At 35.7% G+C, this 26,422-nt stretch overlaps 1 protein-coding gene across 6 annotated transcripts in view; it reads right to left on the bottom strand.

The window, feature by feature from the left end:
* LOC128214210 (regulator of G-protein signaling 22-like) overlaps window positions 1-26,422 on the bottom strand; it is a 66,990-nt gene that overhangs the window by 26,040 nt on the left and 14,528 nt on the right. For 5 of the 6 annotated variants that reach the window (XM_052920558.1, XM_052920561.1, XM_052920556.1 and 2 more), the window contains exons 2-4: window positions 23,507-23,535; window positions 4,189-4,251; window positions 1,310-1,540 (exon numbers count right to left, since the gene is read on the bottom strand). In XM_052920558.1, the coding sequence (XP_052776518.1) occupies window positions 1,310-1,540; window positions 4,189-4,251; window positions 23,507-23,535 (323 nt within the window). Of the gene's footprint in view, window positions 1-1,309; window positions 1,541-4,188; window positions 4,252-13,755; window positions 14,086-23,506; window positions 23,536-26,422 lie in introns of those variants that run through there. The other variant, XM_052920559.1, reaches the window with a different exon arrangement.

Raw genomic sequence — 26,422 nt, 5'->3', positions numbered from 1 at the left:
TTTTAAATGAAATTTAAATCACTGTATTGAGTTTAATGATGTAAGAAAATGTATCGAATAAAGTATCAACTTAAGTCTACATTTCCCAATCACATAATGGGAGGCCGTGGATGGAACAAAAATCCAAGAGATTTTCTCGCAACTTGGGAATATGGCATGTATGTAAAAGATGATTATTTTAAGTCTGAGAGATTTTAGTTTAATAAAGCAATACAAAACACAAGAAGCCAGAATTACAGTGAAAGCACAGGGAGTGAGAATTTGAAGGTGGACAAATACAACACACGAATAACAAAATGTGGTTTCAATGATAACAACATTGACAACTATGGTAGTTGATCACTGCCATTTTGGGGGTAAAAAAAAGCAACAAATAGAGGGTGAGTTTAACCTACAAACGTAAACCTTGCAACAGGGAAAAGTCAACAAATGTGTCCTGTGACCCATTTTAATCATTGTGATTTTTGGACGGTACTGCGAAAGCAGTGCCGTTCATAGGTATCATGCTACTATTTGACAGGCATGCATCATTTGGTCCCCTGCTTCATACCTCAAACAGAAGCGTCCAGGAACCAGTTTTAATTCCTTTTAGCCATTAACATCTACCACACAAACTGGCAGGAATCAGCCCCCATAGAATGTACACAACATGCAGTGAGGAACAAAGGAACATTCCAGAAACACTTACAACCATTGTACATGAGAAAAAAGATGACAGTCCCTGGTACAAGAAAAACATGAGAGTATAGGAACATGGAAAGATAGAAATGGCCAGTCAGAACTTTTTTAAGTGTGTGTTTTAATATGTAGTTTAAAACCTTCAAAGCTTTATACAGAAGATAACTTTAACACCATTCTCCAATGATGACAATTATGTTCTTATATAAAGCTTAACAAAAAAATAATTAAAAAGCTTACCTACCCTACCCCTTTTTGAAAAGGATGTAACCTTAACAAAAACCATTTTTGTTTTGCAAAAGATAACATATATGCCATATTCCCAGCAAGGGGGAGAATCCCAAATTTTTCCTCTTAGGAAGCCTTTAGGACATACGGCATGTATGAGGTTATCTCATTTATAAAAGTTGATGTTGAAGCAAAGGTTCCTACTAACAAAGGCCAGTCACGAACTCAGCTGTGTCAATTCACTATCTACTTTAAATTGTTTTTCAGTTAAATCGGCTTAGTACCATACATATCAATTTCACCATGTAAGTGTCAATGCATATTAAATGTCTTGTTAAACTAATTAGGCAAAAAATGGTTCAAAATATTCAATTTCAAAATAAAACACAAACCAAATACTTACAGTCACAGAAAAACTTGTATGAATTTCCTGATTTTTCGGTTCTTTATCATCTTCTATGGGGATCAGTGGGATATTGATGAAGCTGTGTTTCTTCGCGACCCGGTAAATTTTCAGTTTTCTCGCCTGAGAACGCAGGGCCTCCTTGATCTTCTGCGCGAGTTCTTTCTTCGCATGACTGACCACTTCGAAGCCACCTGTGTCCTTGTTGAAACATAGTGGCTCTGGGAAGGTCTGGAAATAAAAATAAAAATTATACTACTGGCTAGAATTTTGGGATGGCAATACTTTAACTGCATCAGCATTGAATTACACTTGAGTCTATTTCCTGTGTAGAAACCAAAACTGGTGTACTTTTTGAGAGGACAAGAGAATGGCTCAAACATACAGCCTCTTGGGTTAGTGGTAAACATCTATACAACTAGAGCACTTAGGTAATATAACCCCTTAGAGGTACTGAAACATGACGCAAGATGAAGTCAACATCTCACATCAAAAGAGGAATTTTAATCGAGAGTACAGCAAGATGACGTCAACGTACACTCCTACATCAATAGTGCAATTTAAATGAACAGCACAGCAAGATGACTTCAACGTTCATTTCCTCATCAATAGTGGAATTAAAATCAAAAGTACAGCAAGATGATGTAAATGTACACTCCCACATTTATCAGCATAACAAGAAATTTAGCAAGAGTAATGTAACTTGCTACACAAGTGTTTATTAGTGAACATTATTGGCCAAGTTTCAATTCAACTGATTCCTACTTTAAATTTGTTCAAAATTACTACTGTTTTTGCATTGGACTGCTAAATAAGATCAGGGACCAAAAAGAGTAATGTTGTAGAAAAAAAGATGATTCTTAGTATTTATTTACTTATGAAGACTATAACGCCAAAAGTTAAGATATACAATTGTAAAAACCATACTGTGTTTGTGGGATTGTTCTATATATTATTTACTAATGCAGTATTATTAGATTACACAGAACTTGCCTTTGATTTAAACAAAATTATAAAGCTTATGTCACTTTTATTATGCTCATAATAGACTTCTTAGCTTTCTTTGTTAGGCACAAATAGTTTTCAAATCTTAATCCTAAACCAGATTTAACTCATTAACGACACACTAGAAATTATATCATATCTTAACAAGTGCTACCAGTGTTTGTTATTTTTACCCCATTTTGGGTCCAAAATTCAGCCCAATTCCCTCCTGAGAAAGTATATTTACTCCCTGCCCAGGTAAAAAAACAACATGAATATGTCAATTGGTTTGTTGACTAAAAGGTTTGAAAACAAGTTGAACATTTTATGAATAAAATTAGTTTTTTGCCCCTTCGTCCACAACTACCCTATCATTAAGGGCTCCACCACCATTAAGAGTGGAAAAAAACACTAGCTACCGAATTTGTTTTTAAAAACTTTGAACTTGTCACATGATAATTAAGTTCCTGTTATGGACCTGAATTGCTTCAAATATTTCTGTTTCTAGCATCAACATTGAAAACCAATAAAGATCTTCTCAAACAATGTTCAAGTGTTTCCAAACAAAACCAAAGTTCCTATAAACAGAGAAGTCATTTAGACAACAGGATAAACTCATAAAGATTTTCGACTTTTGGCTGAGCCTCAAAAACAAACATTGGTTGACAGGAGTTGACAAGATCAGAGTCATAAAATACTCAACAAATATTTTCATGTCTTATTTATGCCTACTGTAGAATTTCCATCTTTAAACTATTTATGACCAAGATCAGATCAGCGAAACTTTCATGAAGAAAAGTCAGCAAAAGCTTTATATAGAGGATAATTGTTTGTTTCAGTGTAAGATTGCAATATATTTCACCAAGTGAGCACCAAAACCTATATTTTATGAGTGGCATAGTCATGAATAAAATATTTACTTCTGGTGTTTATGGCGTGAAATATTTCGCGATCGTACACTAATACATATGCTTATAGGTATATAAAATGACATTTTATTGTAGTTTTATAGAAAAGCACGCAAAATTGTATGCGAAAGGAACTTTTTTTTAAATTGTGTCTCTGCGGCCTGTCGGGCAGAGTGTGCCCACTGATGTTCGATCTGGACGTGAAAATGGGCTAAAATATCAAAAGAGTGAAAAATATGTAATTGATATTATCACTGTTTGAAACAGTGAAATATCATTTTTATTTCACTGATAAATCTGTACAAAACACCGGAAAGCATAATAATAAATACTTTTTCTATAGTTTATTTCCAATTTTCAGTGACACGGTGAACATAAATTATGACAAATGGATAAAATAAGTCTTTTCTTTGTCTTCCTCTAAATATTAAGCTACCAATTATCAGGAAGGGGCATGTGAAACCGTTGTATATTAATAAACTACTGTGCGCTATTCACTTAATTCACACACTCTTCATTTAACATCGTCCTTGACAATATGGTACAAAACAGTAACATATACGTCACCCACAAAAATAGATTTATATGTTGTCTTTAAGATATCAGCAATTAATCGAAAACAAAACATAACAGAATAATGAAGTCAACTCAAGGATTATAACTACTAAATATAAACGTAGACTAAATTCCTATAACAACTTATTGATAGGGATTAATACCACATTCCATATATCTTCATTTCAAGTCTTTTTCAAATTTTGTGGGAAGCATAAAAATATTATGATCTTATAAGAGCCTCTTTAAAATCGTCCGGCTAACCTGGTGTTTTTCCCTTGACAATGGTCATTAATACATCCTGATCAAGTTCATATACCTGGTCATGCTCTAGTATTGGTTGGTTACATTCTTTTACAATCTCGAGGGTCTTCAGGCAACAAATACAATACCTGATCAGCAGGACATTTCCATAAGATGAGAGATACTTACAGGGAGGGCCAGGAAGATGTTGAAGTACTCCACAAACAGGTCATCTGTTGCCAGGAAGTCTTCCTGAAAATACACACATAATGCCATCAGGATAGACACAATGCAATCAAGATTGTTAATCAAACTACAAACAGGTCATGTTCTTCATGAGAATACAAACATAATGCCATCAGGATAGACATAATGCCATCAAGATTGTTAATCAAACTACAAACAGGTCATGTTCTTCATGAAAATACAAACATAATGCCATCAGGATAGACACAATGCCATCAAGATTGTTAATCAAACTACAAACAGGTCATGTTCTTCATGAACATACAAACATAATGCCATCAGGATAGAAACAATGCGCTCAAGATTGATAATCAAACTACTAGCAGGTCATCTATAGCCAGGAAATAGTCCTGAAAAATGCAAACGTAATGCCATCTCTGATTGAAAAAATGACATCAATATTGTTAATCAAACTACTAGCAGGTCATCTGTGGCAAGAAAATTCTCCAGAAAATACAATCTCAATGCCATGAAATAAGACAAAATGCCAAGATAACTAAACAAAGGCCAAGGAATGTCAAATCGTAAAATATTGTTATTGTCATCCCTCATTGCGATCATAAACAGCACTAATCAATATTGTTTCCATTAAGAATAAAGTAAATAAATGCACAGTTGCCATGATTATAATAATTCCCATCAAGAATACAGTTAAAAGACTTGAACATGCAGTTATTATTGCAATCACAAAAACAGTACAAACATTAATGTATTGAACAGCAAAGGTTGCCCTCATACATTGTAATCATGAACAGCAATGGTTGCCCTAAAGAATACAGTTCATACACTGCAGCCATGAACAGCAATAATTGCACTCATGCACTGTAATCATGAACAGTAATGGTTGCACTCATACACTGTAATCATGAACAGTAAAGGTTGCACTCATACACTAAAATCATAAACAGTAATGGTGGCACTCATGCACTGTAATCATGAACAGAAATGGTTGCACTCATACACTCTAATCATGAACAGTAATGGTTGCACTCATACACTGTAATCATAAACAGTAACGGTTGCACTCATACACTGTTATTATGAACACTAACGGTTGCACTCATACATTGTTATCATGAACAGTAATGGTTGCACTCATACACTGTAATCATGAACAGCAATGGTGGCACTCATACACTGTAATCATGAACAGCAATGATAGCACTCATACACTGTAGCCATGAACAGCAATAATTGCACTCATACACTTTAATCAAGAACAACAATGGTTGCAATCTTACACTGTAGCCATGAGCAGCAATAATTGCACTCATACACTGTAATCATGAACAGCAATGGTAGCACTCATACACTGTAATCATTAACAGCAATGGTAGCACTCACTCACTGTAATCATGAACAGCAATGGTAGCACTCACTCACTGTAATCATGAACAGCAATGGTAGCACTCATACACTGTAATCATGAACAGCAATGGTAGCACTCACACACTGTAATCATGAACAGCAACGGTAGCACTCACACACTGCAATCATGAACAGCAACGGTAGCACTCACTCACTGTAATCATGAACAGCAATGGTTGCACTCACTCACTGTAATCATGAACAGCAATGATAGCACTCATACACTGTAATCATGAACAGCAATGGTTGCACTCATACACTGTAATCATGAACAGCAATGATAGCACTCATACACTGTAATCATGAACAGCAATGGTTGCACTCATACACTGTAATCATGAACAGCAATGGTTGCACTCACTCACTGTAATCATGAACAGCAATGGTTGCACTCACTCACTGTAATCATGAACAGCAATGGTTGCACTCACTCACTATAATCATGAACAGCAATGGTAGCACTCACTCACTGTAATCATGAACAGCAATGGTTGCACTCACTCACTATAATCATGAACAGCAATGGTTGCACTCACTCACTATAATCATGAACAGCAATGGTTGCACTCACTCACTGTAATCATGAACAGCAATGGTTGCACTCACTCACTATAATCATGAACAGCAATGGTTGCACTCACACACTGCAATCATGAACAGCAACGGTAGCACTCACTCACTGTAATCATTAACAGCAATGGTAGCACTCATACACTGTAATCATTAACAGCAATGGTAGCACTCACTCACTGTAATAATGAACAGCAATGGTAGCACTCACACACTGTAATCATGAACAGCAATGGTAGCACTCATACACTGTAATCATGAACAGCAATGGTAGCACTCACACACTGTAATCATGAACAGCAACGGTAGCACTCACACACTGCAATCATGAACAGCAACGGTAGCACTCACTCACTGTAATCATGAACAGCAACGGTAGCACTCACACACTGTAATCATGAACAGCAATGGTTGCACTCACTCACTATAATCATGACCAACAATGGTAGCACTCACTCACTATAATCATGAACAGCAATGGTTGCACTCACACACTGTAATCATGAACAGCAATGGTAGCACTCACACACTGTAATCATGAACAGCAACGGTAGCACTCACACACTGTAATCATGAACAGCAATGGTTGCACTCACTCACTATAATCATGAACAGCAATGGTTGCACTCACACACTGTAATCATGAACAGCAACGGTAGCACTCACTCACTGTAATCATGAACAGCAATGGTTGCACTCACTCACTATAATCATGAACAGCAATGGTAGCACTCACTCACTGTAATCATGAACAGCAATGGTAGCACTCAAACACTGTAATCATGAACAGCAATGGTAGCACTCGCACACTGTAATAATGAACAGCAATGGTTTCACTCATACACTGTAATCATGAACAGCAATGGTTTCACTCATACACTGTAATCATGAACAGCAATGGTTGCACTCATACATTGTAGTCATAAAGAGCTATAGTTGCCCTCAAGAATTCAGTTTATACACTGTAACAATGAACAGTAATGGTTGCACTGTACAAGTGTTATATGTTTAAAAAAAAACAGGTCTAAGAACTGATTTTAGAATCAGTCCTGAAAAATATCCTTCTAATTCCAGTTATGCCCGTTGGCAATAAGCAACGGATAAGTTTGACTTCTTGCACTGACTGCCAGATATCTTATGTTCAGATTTTTTTCTGTTTTATCGGAAACACACACTATGCTATTATTACATCATTTTCAGTATTCTATAACGATTTAAATTCTAAATCATTATTAAACTAATTAACAACTACGAATATCACGATACCTTGTGTTTTTCTCTTCAAATATGTGATCGTGAAGCAGTGTGTTCAATGCTCCCCAGAGTCAAATTCAGAAAAAATATCCATTTTGACTATGATGAACACGATATCATTTTGCAGTTTGTGTTTGTCAGAAGCTATACATTTTTGCGCTGTAATCCAATTCATCCTTGTTAATATACGACGTGCGCCAACGACTTTTAATAAGACAATACAACCCACGAATTTCTGTCTCCTTATTTTGACCGGAAATTTCGCAATCATTCCACGAAACGCGAACAACATACTGAATCTACAAAAAAATCACAATAAACACGCTCTAAGTTCACCACGGTTTGATTTAAATAATGAAACATAAACATCGGAACGTTTTCGTAGTAAAACATTTCTATATAGCTGCAGAAATTGTGAGAAATAAGGGGTATGAGAAAAAGTACTTTCACGTTTGACAGGACGTTGTTATGGTAACGGGTACCTGTTCTGTTTCCCCCCGCGTATTTCCGACTGGTTTACGTGGTTTGTGCAGTAAAAAGACCGATAATGAATGACAATTGGTACACCAGTTGGTTCTGAGATATGGGTTATAGAACACTAATTTATTTTCTTAACATTGGAGCAACGTTCGTCGGAAAAAATAAAAATAAAACTACGAAAATGAATTTTATTTTTATTTGGGTTTTGCAATATTTAGGTACGGCGCTCCCGTAAATCTAAAGATATAAAAACTCTGGCCTAATGGTTGCACTTATACACTATAACCATAAACAGCAAAGTTGCACTCATACATTGTAATCTTGAGCAGTAACTGTTGCCCTAAAGAATACAGTGTGTACATTTAAGACTAGGTCATGCACAGAAATGGTTGCACTAATACATTATTATCATGAACAGTTACTGTTGCCCTCAAGAATAAAACTCAAGAATACAGTTTGCACATTTAAGACTAGGTCAAGAACAGTAATGGTAATGTCCTTAAACATAGTCATCATGAATAGTAAAAGTTGCCTTTAGAGTACAGTAAAAACATTAGTCATTATACGCTTGCTGTTAAAAATACCGCTGCTTAATAATCACAATAAACCATTAGCTATCACAAATACAGTCTAAAGTCAACAAGAGAACCATCATTACAACAATATGTCACCAGGTTCATTTATGCATCTATACAAATACTGGTACTACTATCACCAGCAAATTTAAAAGTCATTGACCATATATCAGACAAGTTGCGAAATGCCACTTATAAAGCATGTAGTCATACCCACTGGATAAATGACAAATTTGTCATGGATACTGAAAGACACCCACAAAAACCTTTTCATGTCGAAAATGCTTTAAACAAGAGTTTGTGAGACTAAAGATATACATGAAAAGAGAGATTTTTCAAATGCCTTATGGAAGACATTGCTGTACTTGACTTGTTTACATACATGTTCAAGTGGCGACCAATGGAAAATAAGACTAGAAAATCAACAGTACCATGGTAACAGTGCCATAACAGTGCCACCGACAACTTCTTTCAGATTTGATACAGTGTAACATGTGACTATCATGGTAATTATTTGTACCTAACAGACTGCAGACTACTTCAAAAAATCTGTAAAGGCCAATTAAGAATCAATTACCATAAACATGGAATATCAATTTTCTGTACAAAGACCCAATCTTCTGGTGACAATTGATCTTTTGGAAAGTTACAATCATAGAAATTTATATACCCAAGGTTGAAAAAGGATCATTATGTCATGATCAGAATGTAATGCTACAAAGTTTATAAGTAAGTTTGAATATGGCAAAAATATAAAATTGAATTTAAAGCATTGAGATTGCCCTGAAGGGAATTTTAAACGCTTGTCTGTGTTTTTTTCCAGGTGAACAAGGGCCATAACTCTGCAATTATTAAAGGCAGAGTTATGGGTTTTGCAGTTTCTGTGCCTATTGTCTCAGGCACCTTGAAAGATATTTGCATTATGGCCAAGGTGAAAGTTTTGCACATGCTGCCACTGATAACACCGCTGCCAACAACATTGAGGCTATCCCCCGTAAAAACAACAACACTAAGACTATGACAATACGTGGCCTTTTTCTTTGAAAAACAGACAAGCTAAAATCTGAAAATGTTTGCCAAAATTGTTCAAATTGAATCATTTGTTAGAAAAAACATTTTCCCATTTAAAGTACAGGTAAATAACTCAAGAACTCAAGTATTTAAATTTGTACTCTCACTATCATAACATTAAAAGTACCATTCATTCAATTCCATAGAAAGGCAAACAGTTCAAAATCAAAAATCAAAATATTGTGTACTCTCTAGTATAGCATTTACTGTTGGGTAAATCTTTCAAGAAAATAAACTACGGTAACTCGTAAGAAAGATTTATTGATACAGAAATAAGATTTAGTGACATTTAAGATTACCAGTTACCTACAGTAATAATTGTTAGGCAATGAAATGAAACATCTTTTTGAATTTGCAATTTCTTCATATATGTAAAAAGTTATATTCTAGCAATTTACAGAAAATAGAGCAGAATACCTCGGCCTTTCGCCTATTTTCTGTAGATCATAAAAAATGGAATCTACTGGTAATCCGTTGGTGTTTGTGTCTCAGTGCATTCTTTAGAATCAATCAGTACGTAAAATTAATTAACAGAAAGATTAAAAAATATCTTGATTGTAAACACCAATATCTCTTTTCTTTAAATTTTGGAACTTCTATAAAACATTGAAAATCTCTGGAAATTAATTAAACAAGATGATGGACAAAATTAAATTATGGTTAATTTCAGTTTGTTGTTAAATGAGCAAAAAACGGGCAATTTTTAAGTGCATGAGCAGTTAAAATCAATGTACTTCTATAATGTAAACATGTACTATTTCACAAATAAATATTTTCCAGCATGACATCAAATAATATTTTTTATAAAGAAGTCTCTGACATTCACAGCGGGTATCCTAACGACCATTTAATATATTTCAAATTTTAATTAATGCTGAGTAGAGCATGAAAATGCTAACTTAAGCCAGATTTCTTATATCTCAAATATTTATGAATAAATTGATCAAACTTATAGCGAGAGTGTCAACACTATTTTGCTGTATTATATTTCCACAATGCGAAGGCCTTTTGAGGATTTGACGGCACTTTCAATATTGACTTAACTCAAACTTCGACCAATTTATAAATGTATAATTTTTGATCTCTGATCGTGCCTGAATGACCGAATATTACATTTGAGATGATGGAATATGTTTTCAAATTTAATTATGTGAAAACTTTGATACAAATTTTAAATTTCAATAAGTGGGAAAGTGGCAGACATTTATCCTAGGAATCTTCTCTTTATGAAAGTATTTGAACCACAGTTTTAATGTATAGAATAAATAAGCCTGTTTTATACACAAAGCCTTATGAAATATAGCTCTAAATACTCAAAAACACTTTCTTCATTTTTTAACTAAGATACAGCCTTACTCTTTTGTAATTACAACATGTCTTTGAGCGCATAAAAAAAGAAAAATGGTCACACACACAGGAATCCACTTCGGCCTAGGAAATGCATCATCCACATTAGTTTACTGTAATAGTCATCGACGATAGCAAATGCACCAGTCACATAAGTATATTGTAATACCACTTGGCCTAGCAAATGCATGAGTCACATAAGTATATTGTAATATGTACCGCTTGGCTTAGCAAATGCGTCAGTCACATAAGTATATTGTAATACCACTTGGCCTAGCAAATGCACCAGTCACCTTAGTTTATTGTAATACCCTTCAGCCTAGTAAATGCACCAGTCACATTAGTTTATTGTAATACCCTTCAGCCTAGTAAATGCACCAGTCACCTTAGTTTATTGTAATACCCTTCAGCCTAGTAAATGCACCAGTCACATTAGTTTATTGTAATACCACTCGGCCTAGCAAATGCACCAGTTACATTAGTTAATTGCAATACCACTCGGCCTTGCAAATGCACCAGTTACATTAGTTAATTGCAATACCACTCGGCCTTGCAAATGCACCAGTTACATTAGTTAATTGCAATACCACTCGGCCTAGTAAATGCACCAGTCACATTAGTTAATTGCAATACCACTCGGCCTTGCAAATGCACCAGTTACATTAGTTAATTGCAATACCACTCGGCCTAGTAAATGCACCAGTCACATTAGTTAATTGCAATACCACTCGGCCTAGCAAATGCACCAGTTACATTAGTTAATTGCAATACCACTCGGCCTTGCAAATGCACCAGTTACATTAGTTAATTGCAATACCACTCGGCCTAGTAAATGCACCAGTCACATTAGTTAATTGCAATACCACTCGGCCTAGCAAATGCACCAGTTACATTAGTTAACTGCAATACCACTCGGCCTAGCAAATGCACCAGTCACATAGTTTATTGTAATACCACTTGGCCTAGAAAATGCACCAGTCACATTAGTTTATTGTAATACCACTCGGCCTAGCAAATGCACCAGTCACATTAGTTTATTGTAATACCACTCGGCCTAGCAAATGCACCAGTCACATTAGTTTATTGTAATACCACTCGGCCTAGCAAATGCACCAGTCACATTAGTTAATTGCAATACCACTCGGCCTAGCAAATGCACCAGTTACATTAGTTAATTGCAATACCACTCGGCCTAGCAAATGCACCAGTCACATTAGTTTATTGTAATACCACTCGGCCTAGCAAATGCACCAGTTACATTAGTTAACTGCAATACCACTCGGCCTAGCAAATGCACCAGTTACATTAGTTAATTGCAATACCACTCGGCCTAGCAAATGCACCAGTTACATTAGTTAATTGCAATACCACTCGGCCTAGTAAATGCACCAGTCACATTTGTTTATTGTTATACCACTCAGCCTAGCAAATGCACCTGTCACATAGTTTAATGTAATACCACTTGGCCTAGAAAATGCACCAGTCACATTAGTTTATTGTAATTCCATTCAGCCAGTCACATTAGACTATTGTAAAAACATTCAGCTTAGCGCCTTATATGTTACATTTGTTTATTACAATACCCTTCAGCCTAGCAAATGTTCAACGAAGTCACATTAGATTATTATAATACCATTCGGTCTAGCAAATGCACCAGTCACATTAGTTTAATGTCATTCCATGTGGTAAGATTAGTTTATTGTAAATAACATACAGACTACCAAATGAACATGACGTATTAGTTCACTGTTATACAATTTTGCCTAGCAAAGATGCACCTGTGAGTAAAATTAGTTTATTGAATTATGTGACCATTCTGCCAATCACATTCATTGTAATATCAGTCAAATTAGCAAATGCACCAGTCACATTAGTTTATTGTAATACCAGCCTCAAAAATGCACCAGTCATGTTAGTTTCTTTATACCTTTCGGACTTCCAAAGGCACCAGGCACCAGTTGGCTTATTTTGATAACATTCTGCCTAGCATAATAAATGCACCAGTCACATAGTTTACTGATATAATATTTGTCATGGACAAATCTCAAGCCAGCATGGACTTACGTATTTCTTATAACTTGTGTTATTTAGTCCTCACCAGGAGCATCATTAAGTGGAATCAGTCCCACAACAAGGGGAATAACTCAATAATAAGTTAAGCCGAAGTAATGGGCCTTGCCTGACTTTGATAACAAGTGTACTAACAGGGTGAGGAATCCCATGACTTGTAGGGGTTCTCCACAAGTCATATCCTATGTAAACAACAAGTAAGTGGCATTAATTTCTAAATGAACTTTTTGACAGAAATGATCTTTTTTTTTCAAAAAAATTATTTAGAAATTAATGTCACTTACTTCTTTGTTTACATTGTCTTAATGACAACAACAATTGCCAATGAAAACAGCTTACCACAAAAGCTATGACAGCTGATGAATACTTCAAAACACAGACAAGATTAAAACTAAAGCAATTTTAAAACAAGAAACAAAATGTTGAACTTATAGGTTTGTGTTTATTGTTGCTGTTACATATTTGTCACAATTTGACAAAAGATTAGCTTGTGATAAAAAGACAAGATGGTGAACAACTAGAAAGCATAAATAAATGTGTCCCTCTCATTAAGAGCAATTTGAAAAAATATATAACAAAATAGCACCATATACAGTTGCTTTCATTTGGAAAAAGCATGTCATGTATAAAACTAATATATTTTATCAAAAGTTCAAGACAAAATTTGCATTTAAACGGATTTGATTTTAACAAAAAATACTAACTCCTATGCTTGGGAGTTAAAAAAAAGCTATTAATTCCATTTACAAAATAAAAGATTAAGAAAAAGGCTTACCAAAGTCTTAGACTGATTGACAAATAAAGCCATAGTAACGCCAACGTTTATGCCTTTTGTACTAAGCCAGGGCACTATATTTCCATTTTCTTCATAAAGCTGACACTATTTTATCTCCATGTTATCTGTATCCAATTAACATGCCATTAACTCCATTATTGTTTCAGGTAACATTTCAAATTTCCGTTTGGACTTTCAGTGCTCATTTGAACGTTTAGTACCACTTAAGCTCTCACGTCGAGGCTAACAATAACAGACCAGTACAGTGAATCTTTAAGAGTGTAAAAGCGTAATCCTCTACATTGATATATTGACCAAATGTAAACTACAGTCGGCTCTTTCTTATGTTCAACTCTTGTCGTATAATTTTTCGTAATTGGCTGACTATGATCTCTTTAAATATTGGAGCCATTTGTAGGTCTTCATAATAGGAATAGGAAAATGGAATTACTGATTTATCAGTAGTATCGCAAGTGTTAAAACTTTACAAAAGTTTGAGTGCAAGATTATGCAATGTTGAATGCAATTAATATGAACAAGATCTTTAAAGACGGAGATTTAGTTGACATTTAATCTGATAATTCTATGATATGCAGTAGTCAAATGACAATTTTTTAGTCATTTTGTAACTTAATATCTAAAAGTTAATCAAGCCAATTAATAGTTATTGAACACATTAAAAGAAATATTGTCATATCTAAAAAAAATGGACTCAAAAATGGCATCAAAACAAATTATGTAATATTTATTGTTTTTGTTTTTCTACAAAACCATAAGATCATCTTAAGCCTGTCACAGACCCAGGCTGCCAATTTAACTGTTTAGTGAAGTAAAAAATAAGCATTAACTGTCTTGCGTTTTGGGGCGAATGTTTCTATATTAGAGCCTGAGCGTCGATCCTCATTGAGCTTAATTGTTTCTTATAAACAACTTTAAATAAAGATTCTTGCATTTCTTGTATCTTGCACGAGCTGCTGAATTATAAAATCACTAAATAAATAACTAAACTAAGAAAATTTTGGTGGTCGTTTTTGTCAGATATTTTTTAATGATTAAATCATTATCTGTCCACGGATGTTAATTATTTCAACAAAGAAAAGCATATCATTTAGTTTAGTGTATACTTATTTCTTTTAGCTGGACTTTTTTGATAGTTTATGGCTTATAAAATTCCTCTTGAATCTGTTTCCTTGGTAGAGTAAAGTACTGGTGTCCATTTGGAGAGGCCGTGAGAAAGTTACGCCTGGTGGGAATTGAACCCACAATCTCTTGGGTGAGAGGTGGACACTGAATACCACTAGACCACTCTCACCTTCTTATGATTTAGGAACATGATTCACACATATTCCTTTATGAATGGGGTTTTCGAATCAATAGCTACGTAGCCACAAATTCACCAGTTAAAAAGGCATCAAATTATCGCTAATATTGTTTTAATTGTACCTAAATCATAATCCTTTTTGTTTTGATAATTTACGTCAAATGAGATTATGCATTAACATTAAAGAAAATATTTGCATCAACTTTTATTGTGCGCCATAAAGGGATCAATATTAGTTTGAATTACATATTTTAAAACAATTCAAGTTGCAAGTTTTGGTATGTATGCATCAGACAAACTAAATAAATCTAAATAAACTATATCTATTAAACAACAATTGTGAGGAAATTTATAGCAAACAAGAGATGTTTGTCAAACATTAGGCTCCCCCCCCTGAGCGCCATGTTGTCAGGATTATTTGGACAATTGAATGAAATATGCATGGACCTCCAAGTTTAAGGGCCATGGGTGCAGGCAGTGTCAAGTTATCACACAGACAACCTTCTGTGTTAAAGGTCACTGTGACTTTGCCCTTTTACCCGAATACCCTTAAATTATAAGGGGTCATCTACAGGTCAGGCCCAACCCCCTAGTCAAGATTGAGGGCCATGGGTGCAGGCATTGTAGAGTTATCACTCAAAAAACATTTTTGCATTCAAGGTCACTGTGACATTAACCTTTGACCCGATGAATCATAAAATCAATAGGGGTCATCTACTGGTCAGGCCCAGCCTTCATGTCAAGTTTGATGATCATAGGTCCAGGCTTTGTTGAGATATCACTGGGAGGAGCTTTGTTCGTGTTAAAGGTCACTGTGACCATGACCTTTGACCCGATGAAACCCAAAATCAACACAGGTCATCTACTGGTCAGGCCCAACCTTCATGTCAAGTTTGATGACCATAAGTCCAGGAATTGTGGAGTTGGCTTCAAGGTCACTGACCTTTGACCTGATGACCCCCAAAATAGATAGGGGTCATCTACTGGTCTGGCCCAACTTCCAAGTCAAGTTTGAGGGCCATGGGTGCAGGCATTGTAGAGTTATCATTTGGAGAACCTTTTATCATTCAAGGTCAATGTGACCTTGACTTTTGGCCCGATGACCCCCAAAATCAATAGGGGTTATCTACTGGTCAGACCAAACCTTCAAGTCAACTTTGAGGGCCATGGGTGCAGGCATTGTCGATTTATCAATTGGACAACTTTTAATCATCCAAGGTCAATGTGACATTGATCTTTGGTCCGATGACCCCCAAAATCAAAAGGGGGCCATCTACTGGTCAGACCTAACCTCCAAGTCAAGACTGAGGGACATAAGTGCAGACACTATCAAATTACCAAATCAGACAATCTTTTATCATTCAAGGTCACTGTGACCTTGACCTTTGACCCCATCACTCCTTAAATCAATAGGGATCATCTACTGGTCAGGCCCTGCATCCATGTCAAGTTTGATGACCATAAGTCTTGGCATTGTTGATAAAATCACTCAGACAAGCTTTAAAATCCTTTTACCATTTAAGGTCACTGTGACCTTGACCTATGTCCTGATAGCCCTAAACAATAAGTGTCATCTACTGGTCAGGCCCTATCTTCATGGGAAGTTTCATGACCATACGTCCAGGAATTGTTGAGCTATCACTCGGACAAGCTTTGGTCTACCGACAGACCGAGCAACCGACCGACTGACCGACATGTGTAAAGCAATATACCCCTCTTCTTCGAAGGGGGGCATAATAATACTTAAATCACTCTCCTTTGCACAAGAGTGACTGGTCTTGTGTTGTGGGGAAAACCAGAGTACCTAGGGAAAACCCCACTTGTTTGAGTCACCTTAGTGCAATAACTCAATAACTTTATATATAACAAGAGGCCCAAAAGGGCCTATGCTCTACTGGCATGGCTTTTGTGGTCATATCAATCCAGAGCATGTATGTATGGGTAAAAGGCAACAGACATATAGTTTATGTTGTGTGCTTGGGTTACCTGAAAACATAGCACGTTCAACATCTGAGCCCAGAAAGTATTGTAAGCAGATTAGTTGCATGAACTATTTTGATATGTGCCAAGTAAAAGTCATCTGACAAAAAAAAATGATTTCAAAACTGTACTCATAGTAAAAATTTCTGTAGTTTTAAAAGTTAAAGAAAGTTGGTCAAAAGGTCAAAGTCAAGGGCATCCTAGGACAACATTGATCAATTTGAACAAACATTCACAATCAATTGTACTGTGATGGATGCACGAACACACAAAAAGATTTTCAAACCTTTCCAGATTTATGTTTACCAAACCTGTGAACCCTGGGTGTGGCCAGTAATGACACCAGGTGCATAACTTAAACATTCACAACCAATTTTGTTAAGATGAATGCGCAAACTACAGAACTTAAAGCTAAACTAGGTCAAACCATTGTCAAGATATTGAGCGGAAATGTTTTTTACATTGGGGGTCGCCGCGACCTTGACCTTTGACCTAGTGACCCCAAAAACAATAGGGATCTTCTACACCTCATGACCAACCTCCCTACCAAGTTTGGTGATCCTAGGTCATGCGGTTTTCCAGTTATCGATCGGAAACGAAGTGTGACGTACGGACGGACTGACGGACTACCGGACTGACGGACAGGGCAAAAACAATATGTCTCCCCCAGAGAGGGGGAGACATAAAAATGGCCTTTGGGCTTTCAACAAGAACAAGGCAGAGTAATTTACAAAATCAACTGCAGAAGCAAAAAGCAAAATCTCTCAAAATCCAAGACTTGCAAATTGTCTCCCTTAACTCTAGACTTGAATTTACATGTACATGTAAACTTGGCTAAAAATAGAATTTGCTCATGCAGACCTTGCTAAAAATAGAAAGCATTTCTTTAAAACTTTCATGGCCCATAATCTAGGCATTCATGGGCGGATCTGGCTGGTTTTCGAAAGAAATCGAGCTCTAATGGATATCTAGATACTGTACAAGTTTCATCGAGATACAATCAAAACTGAAGACTGTATCGTGTTCACAAACAATTGTTTACACAATAGCATTTTTTTATACTATCAAGGGCCATAATCTAGGCATGCATGGGCGGATCTAGCTGGTTTTCGAAAGGAACCAAGCTCTAATGGATATCTAGATACTGTACAAGTTTCATTGAGATACAATCAAAACTAAAGACTGTATTGTGTTCACAAGCAATTGTTTACAGTCGCACGGATGCACGAACGCACGGACACACGGATGCACATACTACGTACACATTACCATTGCATAAGCTCTTCTGGCCTTTGGCCAGTAGAGCTAAAAATAGAAGCTGATATAGAGTTCTTGCACCAAGGTGACGTTCGGCTTGGTGACCATGTGCACAAACTAAACTCACATGTGTCAAGGCCAGGAATTGAACCTTGGAGGATGTCTCGGCGAGATACATCATTATAATTATAACAGCACTAACGATATTTTTTATTTTATAGAGATGTGTATCACTAACCATGTACAATTAGAATTTTAATTATAAAAATAACACTTTTGCATAATATAAGTACTTTAACCTTAGCGGAGATTTAAACAGCGCCTTGCACTCAGGTGGTGTGTAACATGACGTCAAAAGAGATTCCTATCACATGACTGTCAAATTTTGTACCCAGCTAAACAATGACCCTCTAAATAATGAAGGTTTTAGATCAAATTTGATGAGCACTTATCATAAATGTAAAATACAGTAAAAATGAGAAAAATGATTTTTTTTTATCATTTTTATTAAAAATATTAATCTAATATTGATTCTTGGAAACAATGCAAGACACCTTTCTCATAACTAGTGAACATTTAAAACCTCTTTTATTTTTAGTGCTTGGATATTTTATTGATCAATTTGAAAATAGTAGTAGAATAAACTTCATATCAAAGGTAGGCAACCGTTAAAATTGAAATATATTTTGAACAAGAGTGCTCTCCCCTGTTCTTCAATGACTGAAATAGAAGTACCTAATTTATGGCTAAATTTGGAAAGACATTTCTTACAAATATAAGTTCAGTATTCTTTTTGTGACCTTAAATAATTCTATTGCCTTATGTAACTATGAAAAACTACGTAATATTCATCACTGGCTACAGCTATGAACAGCTATAGCTATTCAGTAATGGCAAATGTGACTATTTTTATCATTGGTATTATTTATTATCTTAAGATATATTTCTTCTTTCTTTTCCATGACCAAATATAAATCAAAATCATTAGAATGAACTCCACAATATAATTCATCCTATAGCAGAGGATGAGAATGGTTCAGTGGTGTAGATGTCAGCCTCTCCCCAAAGAGGCTGTGGGTGCAATCTCTAGTCCAGCTAAATGGTTGTCAAGGAGTCTTTTGACAATTTTATGACTATGGCTAGAGTCGAGACAGGAATACATAAGAAGTGTCAAAATAAAAAAAAATCATCCCTGAACACTCAATAGCTAGTTTAATCCCCAACACTTGTACTTGCACTCTGCCACTCTAAATGATAACTAGAAAGGCTGCAAAGCGACGAAATCAGGTTTTTGATACAGGCAATCAGATATTACAGCCAAATAATTTCTTGCATGAGAATGACTTTTAGTAACAGTGACCTTGACCCCCCTCCCTTCAAAAGCAATGCCAAGCTAGATCTTCACATAAGCTACATACACACCAACTTTCATTTAACTTAGGCCACACCAAATTGATATTTCGTTCCGCGGATTTACCGCTCCTATTTTTTTTTAAATGTAAAAAAAATATTTATTTTTTTTGTGCGCCCGCACCTCCATTTTGATCGCCAAGTAGATTTTTTATTTAAAGGCTAAAAATAATCAAGTATAATTTTTCTACGCTTAGTTTTCGTAAAGGGAAGTTACCGATGCGTAGTGTTTTTATACTGTATATCGATCGGTTTAGCATGGGTTTCAATAAATTCAATCAAAATGGCAGCTTCTGGTATAAACAATGTGGCTCGAAGTTTGGAAATTAAATCTTATTTTTTACAATAAATATGTTTTGAGCATGCTTGAAGTCATTGTTGATCGTCTCATGCACTAAAGGATCATTATTTAATAAAGCATGTGTATCTAAGACTGGTAGCGATTATATTGCGTAATTAGTGACTCGTTTTGAATGGAAATCGGACAGGTCAACTTAACTGGAACATGAGTCATTGTTTGGTCCAAATTGATGTATCAAGCTCATTTTTGATCAAATTCTGACAAAACAACAGTTATGAACAAATATCTTTTCACAAATAGCGATATAAACATTGGTCTGGATATACCTCAACATAAGTAAGCGGCTAAGTTTATCACCTTATATTTTGTTTTTATTTGCAGCATAATCCGGGATTGTAATATACTTGTCAATTGTAACCACTGCCCCGCCCACCCCTGGCCCTTGTTCCAGGGGTATACCGGGGACAGCAGAGGCAATGGGCTGTGTTTTTACCTTTCAGGTGGCCCCGCAGTGCCTAGTGAAAGTGGTTTTGTCTTCATATTGAAGACAGACGTGAGTGGGCCTCACATAGGTATTCGGGGTTGCGGGGCCATTTGGCAGGGATTTTACCAGCAGTGTGTCCCTGTGCAGTCGGGTATTTTACCCGGGTTTTGAAAGACCAGAAGTCAATGTCCCAGCTATTCCGGACTGGGGGGGGGGGGGGGGGGGGGGGGGCATATACAATTGGAATTGGCTGGTGCATAAAAACATCTCAATAACCCAAAAAAGTACATGTCATTGCTTTCCTGTGATAATAAAAACAAAATTTAGGCTATGTTATATGGAGTCTGATGTTTGATGATGCCTGTGTAAGTGATCTTTTTTTACAAATCCCAAATCAATCCTAAGTTATGTCTAAATACAGATGCATATGATGTTAAACTGATTCAGGTAGATTTATACAAGTCGTTTCAAACTTTTTACTAAAAGCAGGGTTATTTATTATTATGAATGATCGTCATATTAAAGTACGTTTTAATTATACAAGACATTAGATTTATCGATATAATGTTTGTACTAAACACGTATGAATAAATAGTCTGTATTCTGACATTGTCCATTAGAGGTTCAGTTGAAGATGGCATTAAAATGGGTTTAAGGGCAATTATTTTGAACAATCTTTCTTATTTATATTGAATATAAGGAAAAATATATTTTTGCTCTTCGCTCGCTTCGGTTTTTATGAAAACTGACAAACTTTTATTTATTTATTTTTTTTGCTCGCTCGCTCCAATTTTTTGGGGCAAAAATCCGAGGAACTAAACATTAATTTGGTGTGGCCTTATAATCCATCAATGATAGCTATTAGGCACAAAGCAATGATGCTCATCTATATTATGTGCCTACATTCTGCCATTGTTATAATATCTGCCCGAAGAATATTCAGAGCATTTTTAACAAGTAAATGACCATCTGGGATGCACAATAACTTTTGAGTGAAATGTCACATAAATTGCAGGCTCACATCCTCAACCAGCATTCCTATGAAGTTTCAAAATATATGCATCACAAGATCTTGTTATGTGAAGTTGCAGGACGTACTGTACTCCTAAATAATGAAAATGTTTATACTGGTATGTGCCTGTGTAGGGCCCATATTTACTAACATCCTGGTCAGAGTTTGACTCTGATAATTTCATCTCCTGCAAACTCCTTTATGTGCCCTACAGAGATACGGTCGCAGCTTAGTACCGCAGCCAAAACTTCACAGATCGAGGCTTATGAGCAGCTAAAGTATACAAGTTTTTGTAAGAGTCAATAAAAAACATTATTAAACAGTATAATTAATTTGTGTTGGGATTCTTTTTATGGTATGTATAACTGCCATTACTGGCATCTCTTGTAGTTAAACAATTCGTTTATTTCAGATAAACTTTTACGAAGAATTAACGGATTTAAGGTTTGGATCTGGTGCACATGAATTCTAACAGAAAATTGTTACTTCTCTAGCATTGATGGTGAAACTTGAATTTGTTACAAATATCAGGTTTTATTATTCTTATTTAAGATCATCCCCCAAATACACATTTTTCAGTTTACAAATTTAAATTAATACTCTCCGTTCAGACAACACTTAAACTTGTCATCTTATGTTATTGGAGCCTGATGCTTACAAAGGCCTTAAGAAACTTAACTGTTTACCAGTAAAATATAAACTTATTAAACCAACATTTACTTCAATAAGCAAAAGCATGACCAATTTCAAACATTCAATCATGTAAATACAGAACTCTTAACTTCCCAAACAAGCCCTTGAATGAAAATTTATATTCAATGAAATAACCTGGAGTAATATGAAAGTGAAATGTTTTCATCACATTATTTACAGTAGGCTGGTATGCTCTTCGCTCATACAAGACTTACAAGACTTATCTTTTATCGCATTTACCGCATTCAACAAGAAGGCAAATACTGCCTTACATCGACTGTTTAAATTGTTTGATCAGGAGAAAGATTGAACTCAAAGATTTCCAAATGGAGCACTTACTTATTGAATTACGAGGGTATTTAAACAGAATAATCACAGCAAACGTGGGATTTTCCAGTGATACTGTTGACATTAGTGACCCAGCACTCGACAGATTCTTGGCAACTGAAGCAGCTGGTCATTTGTCAAAACTATGGATATTTTGAGAATGTAACCTGAGTGTCCAGTAAGAGTTAAAATGCTAAATGTCATTTAGTGTAGCATTATGACCACTAATACTTATGAATGAGAAATCTGTTTAAAAGGCCAGAGATTTTTCATATTCATATCCATAAAACCCTTGCCAAAAAATGATGGGAAACCATACCATGAATATAAACATACCTCTTTATTTCAAAACAAAAGAATTCCACCAATTGGATTTGTTGTCTGACGGGTCAGTGCCCATAAATTTCCTAGTAAAGGTTACCATGACCTCAACCTTCAACCACCTTACACCAAAATCAAAAAAGGTCACCTACTGGCAATGACCCTTTAATGTACATACCAAGTTTGAGGACTCTGGTCTACAACAAGTCATTCAAAAGTAATTAATCAGAAACAATGTGTGATGACAATGTGGACGAAGATGGTTCTACAACAAGTCTTTCAAAAGTTATCAATCAGAAAGTGTAACAATGATGTGGTTGACGATGTAGACTTAGTGTCCAGTAACCTATACAGTCAAACCTGTTTTAAGTGGTCACATCTGGGAAAAGTTGGGTAAAAACATACAAGGGAAATTAGGAGTGGCCTGATAAGCAGGTGGCCATTCAACCAGGTTTGACTGTATAGGCAACAAAAAGGATAGCAGAAACAGGGAAAAGAAACTGAATTGAATGCTTAAATTATTGCAAATGAACAGTTGTTGGGATGAAAAGGATGATCATTAAACTGATCTTTGATAACTGTCATGGTAAAACAACAAATACATTAAAAATAAAGTTATGTTAGAGTAAATGTTGTGACACTTACCACATCATCAAGGTCAACCTCAGTGGGATCTGGAAAGAGAAAATAGTTTATATAATTATGGTGTATAGTTAAAAATGAAGCACAAAAATGGGCATAACTCAACAAATAATTGTACTTCAGACAGAGTGATGTACCTTGCTAGACATAAGCAAATTAGCATTTGTCCCATGTAAATATTTTGAACGTTTTTTTTTTGTATGCCATAGGGTCACTTAAGGTTTTGGCATGATTTCACTGGAGATGACAATGAAATCAGCACTTTGACAATTGTATAAAAGACCTGTGGTGACATTTCAGATACAATAGTTCATGATATCCTTTTCACAAAATCACCAGCTTCATGATTTCAACTTCACAAATTCATGATTTTGCCATATTATCAACTTTTACATAAAATGATGAAGTTGAAATTGTTAATTTGTGAAATCCTGAAATCGTGAATTATTAAGTTAGAGTCATGAAATTGTAAAATCGTGAAGTTGAAATCATGAATTTGTGAAGTTAAATCAGGAACTTGTGACGATGAAACGGGGAAATCATGGAATATTGAATTTGAAATGTCTGCTCTGATCTTTCAACAATGCCCTTGCTGTTTTCTTTGGAAAACACCCCAGACAAGCTAAAAAGAAACCAGTTTTGAATCATTATTAACAGAATTCGTTTGGCTCTTGAGTTTTACATAAAGCTCAAAGTTTAGTACATTTCCATCATAAAATAATTATGGTTCGATTTACACGCTAATAGGGTGATAGAATAACCTTTAGAGCTGAACATGTTTGTTTTACCTTAGAATATTGACCACAATTTGAAACATTGATAAAACATATTTGTTTTGGCATTTTGTATATATTTGAATACAGATAATCCACTTAGAAATATGGAGCTATTGTAACTATTCAATATCGGAATGTTTTAGAAGACCGTAAAACTCTTCAAATGTGAACAAACAAAGCATGAGGTGAGGTTTTCAGGGCGAAGATCACATAAATTTTCAATGCTTGTTTGTCCTCAGCAAGAGCACTGCAAACATACTCCAATGATCATCTGTTTTTTAAGATACATAAAGTAACATATATAACTTGACAATTGTTAAAGCTTAATTGTGTGATTGTTTGTTGTAACATGCATACTAAATTTCATACGAAAAACTTTGCCAATACCTCCACCTTTTCTTCAGAGTCTGAAATCATTCAATCTTTACTGCTAAGATGGTGCTCAACTAATTCACATATTTATGTTGCATCAAGGCTGACAGATATAAACAGCCCATGGCGCCTTGATGAAGTCCAGCAGTGTGGTTCTAGTGTGGGTAACAGACATAAACAGCCAATTGAGCCCTGATGAAGACCAGCAATGTGATTATATAGACGTTGACAGACATAAACAGCCGATGGAGCCTTGATGAAGACCAGCAATGTGGTTATATAGAGGTTGACAGACATAAACAGCCAATGGAGCCTTGATGAAGACCAGCAATGTGGCTATAATACAGGTTGACAGACATAAACAGCCGATGGAGCCTTGATGAAGACCAGCAATGTGGCTATAATAGAGGTTGACAGACATAAACAGCCAATGGAGCCTTGATGAAGACCAGCAATGTGGCTATAATACAGGTTGACAGACATAAACAGCCGATGGAGCCTTGATGAAGACCAGCAATGTGGCTATATAGAGGTTGACAGATATAAACAGCCGATGGAGCCTTGATGAAGACCAGCAATGTGGTTATATAGAGGTTGACAGATATAAACAGCCAATGGAGCCTTGATGAAGACCAGCAATGTGGCTCCATAGTGGGTAACAGACATAAACAGCCGATTGAGCCTTGATGAAGACCAGCACTGTGGCTCTATAGTTGGTGACAGACATAAACAGCCGATTGGGCTTTAGGGAAGACCAGCTGTGTGACTCTATAATGGGTGACAGACATAAACAGCCGATGGAGCCTTGTAGAAGACCAGCTGTGTGGCTATCAAGGGTGACAGACAGGGGTTGACACTAACCATTTTTCCAAGGGATCCCGAAGGGACACCAACATTTAAAATCAGGTGTCCCTTCCTGAAATTAGGAGTCCCTTCCATTTTTTACATTTTTTTCATTACTTAACCTGTTTTAATAATGAATCTAACATGCCCATACAGTGTCTTTTAAACACCATATTATACATGTTTTCAACAGCATGTAATGACAAGTTAATAGTACAGTGTCAGACATATGAACCTCTGGCGATGGCAAGGAGGATATGGGTCTCCTAGTCAGTAGATTGGGTTCAAAAGAGGTAGAATGTCTAAGTCCCTTTTGTTTTCAGTCAAAAACAAAGATGGATACAATGTAAACAAAAACTTGATGGTTGGTACTATTTTTAGATTTTCGTAAAATACGCATTAAATAAGTCATGGTTCAAGGTCTTGTCATATGTCAGTGCTTTTGATTAAGAAACAGTTGGACTATTACATCTGGCTTGTGAAAACTCATGTTCATATTAAGTAGAGCTGCTGATCAATCAATCAGACTGCCAAACAGGTGTAGTGCATACTGGAAGAGCAGACGACCGAAAAATTGTGTATGTTAATTTTTGCCCCAAAATGTCATAAAATTTTATACATTGATTGCATTAATAAAACTTTGGGAATTCTATTTCTATGTTGTTTCGATCAAAGCATAAAACAAAAAATGTTGAATAGTAGGATTCCGGTATTTGTGCCGTAAATGTTAGCGTAACAACTCGAAGGTCGCATCATTAAGTCATCACGGTCAGTAGTGTTGGCATCTTTTTTGGGCGGTTCTGACACATAAGCAAACTAATTCAACATAATTATTGTACCGATAATAACAGTCTGTCACCTCTGACCTTGTTGATAATGTAAACAACAAAACGGAAGTGTTAACCCGCATGCGCACTGTGAAATGACC

This window comes from Mya arenaria, chromosome 13 (genome assembly GCF_026914265.1).
Source record: "Mya arenaria isolate MELC-2E11 chromosome 13, ASM2691426v1".
NCBI classification, from domain to species: domain Eukaryota; kingdom Metazoa; phylum Mollusca; class Bivalvia; order Myida; family Myidae; genus Mya; species Mya arenaria.
This window is presented reverse-complemented; position numbering and strand designations above follow the sequence as displayed.